This window comes from Vigna unguiculata, chromosome 3, assembly GCF_037176805.1.
Source record: "Vigna unguiculata cultivar grain cowpea cultivar isolate G323 ecotype 2 chromosome 3, ASM3717680v1, whole genome shotgun sequence".
NCBI classification, from domain to species: Eukaryota; Viridiplantae; Streptophyta; class Magnoliopsida; order Fabales; family Fabaceae; genus Vigna; species Vigna unguiculata.
Window position 1 is genome coordinate 37,829,482 of NC_140794.1, and position 17,380 is coordinate 37,846,861.

Sequence of the window (17,380 nt, forward strand, 5' to 3'; positions counted from 1 at the left end):
TTTTTTTTCAAAATAGAAAAATACTATTTTTCCCTTAAAACCAAATTTATTATTTATATAAATTTTATATTGATATTTGTTATTAAAAATGACTTACAAAATTAATTACTCATATTTATATTAAAATTTAATGGTAAAAGTCATAAGTAACAAAACATGAGTTAACAATTAAAAGAATACAAAATTTGAGTATAACATTTTAAATAATACTCATATTTTTTTATTAAAAAAGACATCATAACATATTACATTTTTTTTCTTAATTGTTAACCCATGTTTTGTTAATTATGACTTTTACTACTAAATTTTAATATAAATATCAATACTTAATTTTATAAGTCATTTTTTAATAATAAATATCAATATAACATTTATATAAATAATAAATTTTGTTTCTCTATTTAAAAAAAATAATTGGGACTAAATTGAAACAAATACATAGGTGGAGACTAAATTGAAACAAATAGACATATGTGGGAACTAGATTGAAATCAAGACAATGACACTAACACATGACGATTTGTTGTCACATGTCACTGACAATGCCACGTGTCACACCAAGGATTGACACATAACAAAAAAAAATTCAAAAAATAAAATTTTGAAAATAAAATTAAAAATGAAAAAATTAAGAAAATCAGAGGCTAACATGTGACACGATGTTAATATTTTTTTTTGTAAAGGGACCTAATTAAAACACTATTTCAAAAATTAGAACAAAATTGAATTTTTTTAAAAACGGGTATCAAACTAAACTTCTGAATCAAAAATGATATTATTCGACTAATTAAGCCTAAAAGGTAAAAGAATACCGATACCGATATCAAATCACAAATTGTATTTTGTGTGTGTGTGGAATGTGTTTCATATATATATATATATATATATATATATATATATATATATATATATATATATATATATATATATATATATATATATATATATATATATATATATATATATATATTATTTATTTATTTAAGTTGAATTAAAATCGTCTTTCATAAAGATTATTGAAGTCGTTTTTATTAAATATTATTTATTCATAATTTTATATATATATATATATATATAAAATTATGAATAAATAATATTTAATAAAAACGACTTCAATAATCTTTATGAAAGACGATTTTAATTCAACTTAAATAAATAATATGAAATAAATAATATGAAAGACGATTTTAATTCAACTTAAATAAATAATACATTGAAATTATATATAATTATGACAATTTTTATGTATATAAATACATCGAAAGTGATTCTCTCATGTATAACTTTAGAAATATTTTTTTAAAGTCGTCAAGCATGGAATTATTTTTCCATAAAACTCAAATCAAGTGGCGAGACATAAACACGACTTCTTTCTCAATGATATCGTGATTTATATAAATAACGACTTTGTTAAAGAAATAGTCCTCAGTAAAAAAAATTATTAAACTCAACTGACGCAATCCAGTCCCATAAAAAGTGATATGATTATAAGAACGTGATAATAAACACTTATGTGTGAAAATCATAAATGTATAATTATTTAATTTTATAATTATTACAATTAAATATGAACAAATTAAATTAATTCAAATTGAGAATCAGTTAAGAATTCAAAAAACAAAAAGTGAAAAATCAAAGCAAAGATACAATATAATTGAAATAAAATAATTATAAGAAAATTTATAGCATTCACTTTCACACTCAAATATTTCTAAGTTTTATTATTAACGACTTAAAAAAAAAAAACTTATGAATGTATTTATAATAATATACACATGATCTCAATTTAATTTTTTCTTGAAGTGATATTTCCCTAAATCCTTAAAATTTATAAATCGTCTTCTCCCATGATTTTATCTGTTTAAGATTTAAGATTTAGTGTTTACAGTATCACAATGAAAGTCATTTTTTACATACACCTAGGGATGCAACGGGGCGGGGCGGGCACGGGTTTCGCTATCTCGTACCCATTTCCGTAAAAAAAATTCATCCTCATCCCCATACCCAAATCCAACGGGTATCAAACTTTTATCTCATCCCCATCTCCACTGGGTAACGGGTATAATCTCGTACCCATACCCGTACCCATTTTCTTACTACTTTAATATTAATTTTAATTAATTTTTATAAAATAATAAAAAATTCGGTAAAGGAAACATAATATTATCAAATATTCAATATTAGGAGTATAGTTGTATCTTTGATATCAAATACTTTGACATAATTATAATCGTTTACATTTTAGATTATAATATCAAATAAAATTTAATGAGAACCAAAACATTTATTAAATTTGCAAACATTAATGAAACCTAATTGATATGGCGGGGACAAGTATTATGGCGGGGATATATTCATCCCCATCCCTAGAGATGGAGATATGGCGGAGACGGGTATTATGGCGGGGATATATTCATCCTCATCCTCATCCCCATCCCTATACCCATACCCAATTAAAAAAATCGGGGATTCCCCATACCCATACCCATACCCAGTCAATGCGAGGATTCCCCGTCAAAACGGGGACGGGTTCGGGCAATACCAACGAGGACGGGTTTATTTGTCATCTAGGGATGGGATGAATATATCCCCGCCATAATACCCGTCCCCGCCATATCTCCATCCTCGTTTAAATTATTAAAATATTCACAATTAATTAAGTAATCCTATATATATATATATATATTCTTTCTATTTTTTATTTCTTCTAAATATTTGGTTTGTCATGAAACTCATTTGCATCTTCAATATATTTTTTTATCTTACCATAACCTTTATGTAATTATGTTAAAATGATATGTCAATTAAAATTTTTTTATGTCTAACATTTGAATATTTCTATTATTTTTTAAATTTTGATTTATTGTATATTTTCCTTTCTCATAAGAATGTTTAATACTCTCAATTTAAATGTTTAATAGCATAAACATTTCATTTACTAGGTAATATAAAAAAAATTCTTTACTTATTATTATTATTATTATTAATTTTTGTTTCATTTGAAGAATTGTTTTATTTCGCTAAAACAATTTTTGTTATTTCTCAACCATTGAGTATATATGTTGATATTTGAAAAGTTTTCTTAGATCTCTAAGATATTTTTCATCTTATCATACCCTTAATTATACTTTTTTTTTTCTTTGTGTAATTCCTTCCAATAGTTTCTAAATTGTTTATAAGACACACATTTGTTAATTTTTTAATATTTTTATTTTTGTTTATTTTCATCATGTAGAATATTATTTTGATAAATTTTATCTAATTATTTTTTATTTTCTAACTCATTACAATCATACTTTAATTTTTCACTATAATTGTATAAATAATTTTTATTTACTACAATATAAAAATTTAATGTAATTGCTATGAATTTTTTTTATCACCATCCAATATATATTGGAGTTTAAAAGATACAAGATCTATGATAAAATTTTATTATTTTATTATTTGTTCTTCGCGTCATTTTTTTTATCAACTATTGAGTCTATATGTTGATATTTGAAAAATTTTCTTAGATCTCTAAGATATTTTTCATCTTATCATACCCTTAATTATATATTTGTTTTCCTTTGTGTGATTCCTTCCAATAATGTACAAATTGTTTATAAGACACACATTTGTTAATTTTTTAATATTTTTATTTTTTGTTTATTTTCATCATGTAGAATACTATTTCAATAAAATTTATCTAATTATTTTTTATTTTCTAACTCATGACAATCATACTTTAATTTTTTTCACTATAATTGTATAAATAAGTTTTATTTACTACAATATAAAAATTTAATGTAATTGCCATGAATATTTTTTTACCACCATCCAACATATATTGTGGTTCAAAAGATACAAAATCTATATTAAAATTTTATGATTATGTTTATTATTTGTTCTTTGCATCATTTTGATAAAATGATGTATTATAACTTTTATTAGTATATAAAAAATAGATTCATTATAATTTAAAAAATTGAAGTAAACAAACATTTAAATATATTTTAATTTAAATATTTTTTTCCTTTTATATTTTTTTAAAAATATTTTTAAAGTTTATCAACTAGGTTTCATTAATGTTTGCAAATTTAATAAATGTTTTGGTTCTCATTAAATTTTATTTGGTATTATAATCTAAAATGTAAACAATTATAATTTATTTCAAAGTATTTGATATCGAAGATACAACTATACACCTAATATTGAATATTTGATAATATTATGTTTTCTTTACCGTAATTTTTTATTATTTTATAAAAATTAATTAAAATTAATATTAAAGTAGTAAGAAAATGGGTACGGGTATGGGTACGAGATTATACCCGTTACCCGGTGGGGATGGGGATGAGACAAAAGTTTGATACACGTTGAGTTTGGGTATGGGGATGGGGATGAATTTTTTTTACGTGAATGGGTATGGGATAGCGAAACCCGTGCCCGCTCCGCCCCGTTGCCATCCCTACCCATTCCCATACCCAATTGAAAAAATCGGGAATTCCCCATACCCATACCCAGTCAATGCGGGGATTCCCCGTCAAAACGGAGACGGATTCGGACAATAACCACGGGAACGAGTTTATTTGTCATCTCTACATACACCACATCTTCCTTATAAGATAAGGATTAAATAAGTTTTAAGATACTTATTTTTTTAACTATAAAATTTTTCGTTATATTGAGTGTTTCATATATATATATATATATATATATATATATATATATATATATATATATATATATATATATATATATATATTTTCGTTATATTGAGTGTTTCATATATATATATATATATATATATAAATATTATATTGTTTAATTTTATTGTTAACAATATTAAATAATAATAATTTTTATCTTTTCGTCTTAATTTATTTCAAATAACTCTTTTTTTACAATTTCTTTCAACTCCTTGTACACTTGATTTGTCAAGAAGAAAATAAACGACTTAATCAAATTTATAAAACAGAAAAAAATAGAAAAGTTACGAGAAATTAAAAATAAAAGGGAGTTCAACAAGTAACAGAAAAAACAAATAATTTTAAATATTCAATAAAATAATTTTTTCCCAATAAAACTCAATAAAAAAATCTAATTTTATGAGTTACTTAAAATTTAATTAGGTCATATTTTAATTAAGTTTCTAAATTAAAAAAGTATATAATTATTATTTTTACAAATTTTTTTATAATGTAATAATCTCTATAGTTCTTAAAATTGTCAGAAATATTTCTTTTTTAACAGTTTTAACTAATTCAGGAACTCTCTTTACAATTTTCTTATAAAATATCTGATTATAGTATTTTTTCTTTAATTTAAAAAGTTAACCTATAGGTCCTAATTTTTAAACACAAAACCATAACATCCATTATTATCACTACAAACTATAACATTCCATAAAAAAGTGACACGTCAAAGTTGAAAGTCAAATATACTAATTGATTTAGCCCTGTTTCTGTTGAGCTCTAGCGATTGGTTTACATGACATAAAAGCCTCACTGTCCCGTGTTTGCAGAAAGTGAGGTGTATATGTTACCAACTCAAACTGGAACAACAAACACAACCTAACCAATTATTGATGCTTGTATGGGACAGCGTGGACTCCACCTTCCGCAATAAAAACTTCCTCTCTATATGATTTCCACTCTGCAAAGATGATCAGAAGCCTCGAAGGAACCACCTTTTTGTTCTCTCTTTCTAGATAGTGTAATCCATTACTTCTTCATCATCATCATCAGTCTTCATAAAAGCTAGAATCAAGGTTGCACAAAAAAGCCAAAAAAAAAAAAATGAAGTTTGGGAAGGAATTTGCTGCACAAATGGTACCAGAATGGCAGCAAGCATACATGAATTATGGGTACCTGAAATCCCTCTTGAAAGATATCATACTTCACAAGCAGAGAAACAAGGGTCATTCCAGTGGCAGCTCATCAGGTCTAAAGCGAAAGTTATCACTCCACAGAACTTTCAGTGGCCTCACACAGAGGCACTACCAACCCTTGAGCCCCGACCAGGACATTGAGAACCAACCCATTTTGGTGCACTCAGTGCTGCGTGAGGGTCATGAAAAATATGAAACTACCTTTCTCATGGCTTCAGAAGAAGGTGGAGAGTACGAGTTGGTGTACTTTAGGAGGCTTGATGATGAGTTCAACAAAGTGGTGAGCTTCTATATGTCCAAAGTTGAAGAAGTAATGAAGGAAGCAGCTGAGTTGAACAAGCAAATGGATGCTTTGGTCGCATTCAGGGTAAAAGTTCAGAATCCAACTCAGTCATTTGATTGCTCAGTTGAGATGACTCGTCTTGCTTCTGATGTGTCTGCTTCAACCACAGTTTTGCATGCTAATACACCCAGGGGGGTCCAGCTCAACAGTAAGTTTCCATCTTTATCTGCTATTTCTGCATGTCTGTTTTGTTTAGAGTCTTGTAATTGCTGAATTTGAACTTATATTAGTGACTGTGTTCTAGTTAATCTCAGTGACTGGTTGCTTTACTTTTTGTTCGATTCTTTTGAACCAATTTTGGCTTCGCAGGAGTTAAATTCTATAATTTAAATGGGATCCAACTTGCAGTTTGGAGAGTAAAGTTAGTAATTTCATTTTCCCTTTAAAGGCCAAAAGAAGTAATCTTAGTTACCAGAACTGTTTTCCCTTACTTTAGAGCAGACAAGTTATCGAATTTCTTAGCTTTTTTTAACACTTCTGCATTTGCGCATTTGGAGCAGACCATTTTCAAACCCATTAATGTGTTAATAAATTCTATTTGCAAATATGGACACAGTCATTTCCCAGAAAAATCAGTGATTTTATGTTGGTATGTGTAAATTATGGTTTCATGGGTTCAATTTTGTGTGGGGACTATGTTTGAACAAATACTGGACGATCTTATCTGTTTGCGCTGTTGGGACACATCCATTATTGTTTATCAGGCTTTGGGTTATCCAAGAGATTGGAATTTTTTATTAACAGTCCTATAATCAATATATATATATATATATATATTTATATATATATATATATATAATTTTTATTTTATATGATTTTATTTGTTATATACATGTAATAATTATTTATAACACATTATATTATAATAATAATAATAATAATAATAATAATAATAAAAGTTTGATTAATCAAACCTTCTAAACACTTGAATTATAAGAATATGAACACTTTTTCTTTTAATTTAGTGAAATACTTGTTCATTTCTGTTTTTTTTTTTGGGCTGTACTTTTATTTTTTATATTTTCATTATAAATTCTGTATTATGACTTCAAAATATGATTACAAATAAAAAAAATTATGTATATCAAATATCAAATCTTATACTATATTATTATAGATAAAATAAAATATGATGAAGCAAACCATACAAATAGGTGAACAAGAGGACAGGAATATGAAGAGGTTTTGGAGAAGACTCATAGCACGATTCTTCTTAGTCTTGGAGATAAGTTGTTACGGCAGGTATCGAAGGAGAAGACTACAACAGATGAAGCTTGAAAGATTGTTCATGGCCAGGTCCTTGGTGAATCGTCTGTATTTGAAGCAAGTGTTGTTGTTGTTGTTATGTTCTCTACCTAAGATCCATGATCATGGAAACCATCATGTTCATGGAAAGAGACTCTCACTCTTTGAGGAGGTTCAAGTTGCTCTGAGCTCGAAGAAGTTGAATGAACAGTTTGACATTAAGGTTTCTAGTTCTGGATATGGCAAAATTTATCAGTAGAAATTTTGTGAATATTGCTCACATCCTCCTATTCAATCCTCATTCTTTTTTTAGTTTTTACATCATTATCCTCAACATCAAACCTTGTTCTTCTTTTCATTAATCTTCGATGCAAATGCATAACAACCTCAAAAGTTTCTTTTGTTACTTCATTAGTCAGGTTTTCCTGCCATCTGATGACATAATCTTGTAGCATCATTTGATGAATCCATTTTATAACCTCATCTCATAACATCATTATAGTATACTCAATTCCAATGTTTAAACTGAATGATAGAAAAGTTCTGAGTTTATGCGTTGAGTCGTTTTCCGGTGCATGGACAGGAAGGATTTCCACGGTAATTGAAGATATCAAAGAGGAAGGAAGTTCCCATGATGGACATTTAGAGAAGTTTGACAATGATGACAAAGATAAAGTGATTGAAACTACCAACAAAAAAGTTGAAGTACAAAACAAGAAGAAGAATATCAGACCAATCAAACCCATCAAACCTGCTTCTGTGGAAATACTTAATCGAGTGCAGCTAAATAATACACATGAGACTCCTCGTTCAACTATAAGAGGCATTATCAAATACCCTGGCCAAGCAGAGTTAAATTTCACCAAGGAAAATTTGAGCAAAGTAGAAGAAACACTCAAACGGGCTTTCATTGAGTTTTATAACAAGCTTCGGCTTCTAAAGAACTACACGTAGTAGATGCTATCACAATCTCTTTTACATCAATAGTTGTATTGCCTTAACGTTTCTTATGGATTTGTATGCACTTCATGAAACAGATTTCTGAATGTGATGGCATTTTCAAAGATAATGAAGAAATATGACAAGGTAATTACTCAACTTTCAATAACTTGAAGCCTCTTCTTAAAGCCAAACAAAATGCCTATTCCTTTCCATTTGCTTCATGCTTTAGATCACATCAAGAGGTGCAGCAAAAGCTTACATGAAAATGGTTGATAGCTCCTGCCTTGGGAGCTCTGATGAGGTCAGAATTGCATATATGGACCTAAGCCTTGACATAATCATTTTGAATGCATGTGAAATGCTTATTATTTAGTTTTGTGAATCACTTTTCCTTGCAGTTCACCAGGCTTATGGAGAGGGTGGAAAATGTATTCATTAAGCACTTTTCCAACTCAAATCGAAATAAAGGAATGCGCATCCTGCGACCTAAACCAAAGAGAGAAAGGCACAGGATTACATTTTCCATGGGTAAACCAGTTCTTGATGTGCTTGTTACATAGATATGCATAAAAAAATGTGTAATTTTGGTGTGTAAATGAGTGTTTTTCCCTGACTCTTCATGAGAAATTATCACACATATTCATGGTCTTGAACAATCTTCACGTGACATGTAACTGCTCTTCAGGTTTTTCTGCTGGATGCACTGTTGCTCTAACAGTGGCGCTTATTCTAATTGTCCGTACGCGTAAAATCATGGATCATTCAGGAAGTAGCAAATACATGGAAATCATGTTTCCTCTTTACAGGCAAATTTATTTGCTGATTTTCAAATAAGCGTCTTGTTTGTCTCTGAATTCCTAAGCCTTTCCAATCTGAAAAAGAAGCAGAAAAATGTACCTAATTATCGTTTTCAAACTTTATGCAGCTTATTTGGATTTGTAGTTCTACACATGCTGATGTATGCTGCTAATATATACTTCTGGAGGCGATACAGAGTGAACCATTCATTCATATTTGGTTTTAAGCAAGGCACTGACTTAGGCTACAATGAAGTCCTTCTCCTTAGTTTTGTTCTGGCAGCATTGGCACTAACCAGCGTGCTTGTAAATCTAGACATGCAAATAGATCCTGTGACAAAAGATTACAAATTATTCACTGAACTTTTGCCCCTTATCTTGGTTCTAGTAAGGCTATTACACTATCACATTAAGTTTGTCATAGAGTTTTTTTTTCTAAAGTTACGTAGTGAATTCATTTTTACTCTGCAGATTGTGATTGCCATTTTATTATGCCCATTAAACATCGTATATCGATCAAGCCGAGTGTTCTTTCTTACATGTGTGTTTCACTGCATCTGTGCTCCTCTATACAAGGTAAAGAAAAATAGTGGGGCCAAGATAATTTACTAAAGATCCCCATTTATTTTGAAAATGATTTTTCTCGGATCTCTTAACACTGGTTCAGGTCACACTGCCAGATTTCTTCATGGCCGATCAATTTACAAGCCAGGTCAGTGAAAGGCCAAAATGGGATTATACTTTACTTTTCTGCCTCCAATGTTACAGCTTGTAGTCCCATTGTCCCCTTTCATGATCAATGTCACTCAGATAAAATAATTTCTCTACCTGCTCAGGTTCAAGCCTTGAGAAGTTTTGAGTTCTACATATGCTACTATGGTTGGGGTGACTTCAAACAAAGAGAAACAAATTGCAAGTCCACAAGGGTATTCATAGCTTTCTCATTCATTGTCGCTGTGATTCCATACTGGTCTCGCTTTCTTCAGGTACACACTTCATTCCATTGTAGCTTTTAGTCATAGAAACAAGAATACAGTTACACATGATCTATTCAGGTTACCCTTGATTAAGAAAGTAAATGTGCATGCTTTTGATTAAGAAAAGGTTGAGACTGTGAAATGATCTTCTTCTTTGTGATGTCAGTGCGTAAGGCGCCTGTTCGAGGAGAAAGATATGATGCAAGGATATAACGGGTTGAAGTATTTCCTCACTATTGCAGCTGTTTGCCTCAGAACAGCTGATAATCTTGATGGAGGAAGGCGTTGGAAAGTGATGGCCTGGATATTCTCAATATCCACAGCCATTTTCTCCACATATTGGGACATAGTCATAGATTGGGGCCTCCTCCAAAGACATTCCAGGAACCGATGGCTCAGAGACAAACTCTTAATCCCTCAGAAAAGTGTTTATTTCGCTGCTATGGTATATGAATGAATGGATTACTTTTTTAGTGTTTTATTTGCGAAGTTATTGAGTCGTTGAAACCATACACAGGTGCTGAATGTCTTATTAAGGTTTGCATGGTTACAAACAATATTGAATTTCAACTTCTACTTCTTGCATAGACAAGCCATGATCAGCATTGTTGCCAGCTTAGAGATCATTCGTCGTGGCATGTGGAACTTCTTTAGGTAACGAAGAGGAAAAGAACATTTTGGTGTTGTTCTGTTTCTGCATGGAACAAAGGAAAAAGATTTTACTCGTACTTCATTTGCATTCATTCTTCCTTTTACGTGGTTCAGGGTGGAGAATGAGCATTTGAACAATGTTGGAAAGTACCGTGCATTCAAGTCTGTGCCTCTACCCTTCAACTACGACGATGATGATGATGATGATGAAGATGGAGATAAGAATGAGTGATTTGTCAGGAACAGCAGGCATAGATCCATTACATTTTCATGTCTATCAAACTATGTAACTTCTGAGTCATAAATTAGGTTTCTTTTGTCATACACCTGAAAAGATAAGTTAGAAAATTCTAGTTTAATATAACATGTGGTGCCATTTTTTATTGTCTAGAAGTTAATAAAACCTTTACAAAGTTTACTTTTATCAAATCAATTATAGGACAATGAAATTTTTCTTATTCAACACTTATCACTATCTCCAAAGCTACCTTTTATAATTTATATTTATTGAATTATCACTTACTCGATTAAACATGTTTATCTCTCAAAATTTTAATAACGGAATCCGGAGAACGCTCAATTATTTTTGGACTTAAGCATAAAATTTAATTATGTTTTGAGTCCTTATAAATTTGGAAGTTTTTAATTGAATTTTTAATTATTATTTTTATTGGATCCATAAAATTTTAAAAAAAATTAATTGAGTCACCATAAGATTAAATGTTGTTATTGATTTTTAAGTTATCTCGAAATGTTACCTTCTCTAAATATCGTCACATAATATTTTATTATAAGAAATTGTAAAAATGAAATCTTTCTCAAATATTAATAGTATTCAACAAAAATTATTTTTAAATTTAATTAAATTTATAAAATTGAAAAAAAAAATTACAAAAATATAAAATATGTAATTATAAAATTATGAAATACAAACTTATAAAATTATTACAAAAGTTAACAAACTACAAAATTATAAAAATATATAATTTCATAATTATGAAATTATAAAATATATAAAGATAAAATTACATAATTATATAATTATAAAACTACAAATTAAAAAATAAAAAAAATTATGAAATTGTTGAATTGTTAAATTATGAAAATAAAAAATTATCAAATTATAACTTTTTTCATTTTAATTTTTTATAATTTTATAATTCAAAATGTTATATTTATATATTTAATATTTTTATAATTTATATTTTTTCACTTTGAAATTTATAACTTCAATTAAAGTTAAAAATAATTTTTGTTAAATACCGTCAATATTTGGGAGAGGTCTCCTAATCAGGATCTCTTGTAATAAAATAGTATGTAGGGGTCTGAGAACATATCGACCCATTGGCATATGAAGAAGTTGGATAGATGGTGCGTAAGGAGGCCAAAAGGATCTTAGCCCATGGAAATCGAGTATAACTCTTTCCAAGTAAGGGCAGATATATCTCGATCTCGACCCAAAGTAGGGATAGTAAATGTACAAGCATGGAGACGTGGACGCTTGTAACATCAATGTCAAACTTTTATTAATTCCCAAACGCGGGAAAATTCAAAATATTAATCAAGGCGCCATAAGTTAAACAAACTTAGAGTAATAAACTTGTTACAAATTCCAAAAATTCTGATAAAGAAATAAAGACATAACAAATTTCCTAGCTCTAACCCAAGCTAGCCCCTCTCTCTGTCTCAAGCATTAGCAGCGTCACCTGTATTATCAACTGCTCCCGTGTAAAGAATTACACGATCATCGCTAAGCTCAAAAAGAAAGGGTGAGCTCAATAATAAAAGAAACACAACAATTCAATAATATAATTACACCCAACTATATTATTAAAATTAGACCTTGGCCAAGTTCTTAATACCCCAAGGCTTTTCAACCTTCAATTCGCATAACAAAGTTAGCCATGGACTCAGGATTCATGATGCTCACACGAACCTGCCCGCTCGTGGTCCTGCCTCTACGAACCTCCCTGCTCGTAGTTCTACTCTATAGACTTGCCCGCCCGTAGTCCAACACATGTGATCCACCAGCCACGTACCTCCCCGCACACAGCATCTCTCAAATGTGAGCACGGGACATACAAACCTACCTCGCTCATATCCTCACATGAGAGTAACTGAGTATGAACCTCCTCGCTCATACCATCACATGTTAACCACCATCCATGAACCTACTCGCTCATGGCACAGCATCTCCTGATCCACGTCCCATCAATGCGTACAAACAACACACACAAACTGCACTATATTCGCTTGGGCTAGAAGCCTTAGCTTAAGCAACCAGGCTTGTCTCGCTTAAGCTAAGCTTTCTCGCCTGAGCGAGTGTACTGCCCAAAAATTAGGACTCTCCACCTTAGCGAGGTGTCCAAGCGGAACTACACAACACTTACGAGGTCTCGCTTAGATGCGATTCCCCACAGAACACAAGCAATTTGAACATGTTTTAGACCCTAAATTAACCATCAAAATTCGGGATTGAACCAAAGTTCTCATTCAGTGCAGTAAACCCCATTATTTTCATACAACGCATAAAAGATTGATCAAACAACATAAAAATAATTACACCTCTAAATCATACTATGTGGAGCACGAACAATCATGATTAAACACATACATTTCAGAGTACACGAAAATTCACAAGCATAAAGACATGTAAAAGATCTAAAACAGTCCCCGTGGCTGCCCAATGTCTCTAGGGTTTACCCATCCTTTCACATTCAGACTATAATTAAATTAGCAAAAATAAACAAGTCAATTTCATTCTCAATAAGGTTTGAACACACAACCATGGAATCACAAAGTCAATGCACAACCATTCAATTAATTCATGTTTCGTGATAATTCTTATAATTTTAGGATTACATTATCACTACTCACACTCATTCCTAACCTTAAAATAATGCACAAAAATAAAATATCACACAATTGGCATACATAGGACTTGAACCCAGGTCCATTCACAACCAAATACTCTCAATCATTTAAGCTAGTACTTTTCCACATCACAACAAATAACATTAAATGCCACAAAGACTTTTACTACCCGCATTTATTAAATAATTATTTAATTTCTCGGGTCTTACAACGCTCAATCCTTGATAGTTACAATGTGGAAATATAACAATGCATTCAAAATCATTGACCATTATAATGTGGTACTCACAAGGTCTATTAGTGTATTATGAAAGAATAATAATGGCTCTTAAGGTAATAAGTCAAGATTGAGATTAGGTAATATAAAATATGTCCAAAGGTAGGACAAAATCGAACTCAATCTTTACATACACATAATATTGAAGTGTCACTGACTTGAGGAGCAGAATGCTTGCATGTATCCACCTTCCGGAAGCATCACCCAGAAGCAACCTAGAGGCGAATCTTGTGGAGAAGAGGTAGAAGAATAAAGATTCTTGAGATAGCTTGTTTCTGCACAAGAACGTTAATATTTAATAGACATTAATACGATTTTTTTCAAGAATAATAATGTTGTTCTTGTAAGGCTGAGTATCTTTAATCTCCAAGCTCTTATAGTTGTTTACCAAGGACAATCGGCCTTCTCCAATGCAGCTCAACTCCATTTTTTTTATTCATTTTATATTGGTTGTTTGTAAGAAGCATTATGACGCTTAAATAAGTGTTTGGTATAGTTAGATGTAGGGATGGCCAAACTATTCACGTCCGCGGGTATCCGCAGATAAAATCTGTGATGGGCAGCTAGTACTCATAGGTAATAAATACTCGTGGGTAACAAATATTTTAATACCTGCTTATAAACGGATCGGGTGCGGGTATTATACTACCTGTACTCGCAGGTACATGTTACCCAAAAAAAATAAAAATAAAAATTTAATTTATATTTATTAAGTTAAATTTAATTAAAATTATATTTTATTAGGTTATGTTTAATTAAAATTAAAAGTTAATTTAATATATATTTTATTTTATTTTATTTTCATAATTTTATTTAAAATTTTTAGAATATATATATATATATATATATATATATATATATATATATATTTTAAATGTTCACTGTGTATGTGGACATCTACGAGTACCTACAAATTTTAAAAAAATCGGTGAATATTCTCTAAATAAATATCCAATGGGTAAATGAATAGATAACGAGTAGTTTTTTTTTTTCAGCCGTTCTCATCCATAATTAGATCTAATTAATAATTTAATAATAATAGTTTAAAAGTAGTCAATATCTTACCTGTATACCATATTTATAATGTGGATTTTTACTTTTAGAGAATACGTCTGCATGTACAAATGTCACATGTATAAGAAGTATGTAACATATCACTAGAGAAGTTTCAAGGAAGTATAAAAATAAACATCATTAAAGTTTAACTCTTAGGTGAGTTTGAGTTATTACATTTAAAGAAATTTAAGATCATTGAATATTATTATTTAAACTAAAAGAAATAGTCAATGAAACGAGAGTATATAAGAAAAATACCGTTGAGAAGAAAATTATAATTTGTATTGTCCATAAATATAATACAATTGTGATAACGACCGAATAAATAAGAATGTATCCATCTGATCTCACGAATGAGGGAATAAATACAGTCTTTGGAAGTATATGAACAAACACTGAAAAAATATAACAATGACTCTGTCAAAATATTCTCGCAGTCAAATTCGTAAAAAATGAATTTGGAGTAATTTTCCTGCCATTTTAGGAAGTCTTACGAAACATTAGTAGGGAAAATTCTGCTAAATATAAACAATTTTAATAGTATTTCCGAAATGAAATGAAAGCCACTAAAATTTATTGAATAAGTGTATGAGAATGCAGATGCATTGTATACACTGATCGATTGACATTCAGGAATTATTTTGTATTGTTAAGATAGCAGTCCGGATTTAAAAAAATCATGCACCAAATTTCATAGCTTATACACGTATCTCTAATATGGAATATGTGTACCTTTTGAATTGTACTTGTTTATTTAATTTAATTTTTTTTCAGTAATACGTCATAGATAGTTCACACGCGATATAAATAAATAATTAAAACCGTTGTCTTAGAGCACATTTGGATGGAGTTGATAAAATAAAATTTGAACTGATTCATTAACTGTTTTTTTCTTTTACATTTGAAAAAAGTATACGCGGGATGTTGTATGCAATTATATATATTTTTTAATTAGTGTGTTTTATTTTATTTCGAACAAGTAGTGTGTTTAATTTCTTTGAGGTATTTTGGTTGAGGAGCTAACATTGCTTCAAATTTCCTCATTTAATTAGTGCCTTCAGTTGAAGAAATTGGACAATTTAAATTTAATGGTGCCTTGATTTTGATTCAATCTTCTTAATTCTCATATTACCCTTTTTCTCTCAAAACACTTTGAAATTGTGTCATAAGAATTAAAGAGTTTTAATTAGTTGACAATAAACACCCTAACTTTTTTACCAAACTGAATTAGAAACTTCTACCGAGTGCAAGAATCCAACCACATATCATATCATCCATCTCTTTAATTGCTACTAACAATCCTTTAATTGAGATACTAACGTGATAATAGAGTTACAATTCAAGAACCTATGTAAGTGAAAATTTCATTCACCGCTTAAATTCCTTCCTCATTTAACAACTTTTCTCCAACTTTAGTATTCATCAAACACAGTTACTTTGTCAAACTTCTTGAATAATTCCACAAAAATCAGGCTTATTACTTGTATTCTTTCGAGTTGGGTTTTGTCAAACCTTTTCAAATATTTTCTTGACTTTTAATTTTCTTTAATCGATTTTCTTAAAAATAAAAAGTTATCACTCATGAAAATAACTTTGCATGATATGAAATATTTATTATAAGTTTGAAATGCAACTTATTTTGGGTAAAAAAAATTATTTATTTATATAATTTGTATGTTTAAATAGTAATTTTAATTATATAAAATTAGTAGTTATCCTATTTGGTAAATATGTTTTTAGATAAAAGTACACTAACACAAAAATGATTTTTGATGTCTGTTATTTTTTTGCTTTTAATTTTTGTTAAACTCCAACATCATATTAGGTGACATCAAAACTGATGTAGGAGTGTAACTCTGACGTCCCTTAATGTCGGTTGTTGCCCAATCTGACGTCTTCTTACGTCTGACAGTGCAATTATAGATGTAAAATGTAAAAATTTACTGTTTTTTTATAAATTTGCTGTATTTATAATTTTTCCACACCTGAAAAACAAAATTTCTAGAACAATTTTAATTTCCATAAAATTTCAGAAACAAATTTTGATACTAATTATTTTATTAATTTATAAGAAACATTTTTCAAAAAAATTCCTCAAATTGCTAAAAAATTTGTGAAATACAATCAACACAAGCGTGCGATCAAAGTATATGGTAACTAAAAATTAATCTTATAACTAAACCTATCAGATTTTTGAACGAAGTTAGAAGTAGCCTTTAAAGCATAAAATTTCATTCAAAAACATTCACAAGCTATGCATTTGAGTTCAATAAAACTCAACTAACCTTAGTTTCTATCACCATTGGCCGTGCAAGGTTTATTTTAGTTTTCTCCTAAGATTAAGTA

The 17,380-nt window shown here is 29.4% G+C and overlaps 1 protein-coding gene across 3 annotated transcripts; it reads left to right on the plus strand.

Annotated features, from left to right (window-relative positions):
- Positions 1 to 5,496: 5,496 nt before the first annotated feature.
- LOC114176505 (phosphate transporter PHO1 homolog 3-like) lies at positions 5,497 to 11,290 on the plus strand. Of its 3 annotated transcripts, XM_028061567.2 has the most exons (13): positions 5,511 to 6,363; positions 8,044 to 8,410; positions 8,498 to 8,546; positions 8,632 to 8,703; positions 8,801 to 8,930; positions 9,088 to 9,208; positions 9,328 to 9,586; positions 9,671 to 9,775; positions 9,867 to 9,911; positions 10,036 to 10,185; positions 10,343 to 10,621; positions 10,694 to 10,830; positions 10,942 to 11,290. In XM_028061567.2, exons 1-13 carry the CDS (start codon positions 5,781 to 5,783, stop codon positions 11,057 to 11,059), a joined length of 2,415 nt encoding a protein of 804 aa, XP_027917368.1. In that variant the 5' UTR covers positions 5,511 to 5,780; the 3' UTR covers positions 11,060 to 11,290. The 3 variants fall into 3 exon arrangements, with proteins under 3 accessions (XP_027917369.1, XP_027917367.1, XP_027917368.1); XM_028061568.2 differs by having other exon boundaries at positions 5,497 to 6,363; positions 9,328 to 9,775; positions 10,765 to 10,830; XM_028061566.2 differs by having other exon boundaries at positions 5,509 to 6,363; positions 9,328 to 9,775.
- Positions 11,291 to 17,380: the final 6,090 nt, after the last annotated feature.

Coding starts and splice junctions, on each gene's coding strand:
- LOC114176505 (XM_028061566.2), top strand. CDS start 5,781: ATGAAGTTTGGGAAGGAATTTGCTGCACAAATGGTACCAGAATGGCAG. Junction 9,209..9,327: donor ATCATGTTTCCTCTTTACAG/GCAAATTTATTT, acceptor AACTTTATGCAG/CTTATTTGGATTTGTAGTTC. Junction 10,186..10,342: donor ACTGGTCTCGCTTTCTTCAG/GTACACACTTCA, acceptor TTGTGATGTCAG/TGCGTAAGGCGCCTGTTCGA.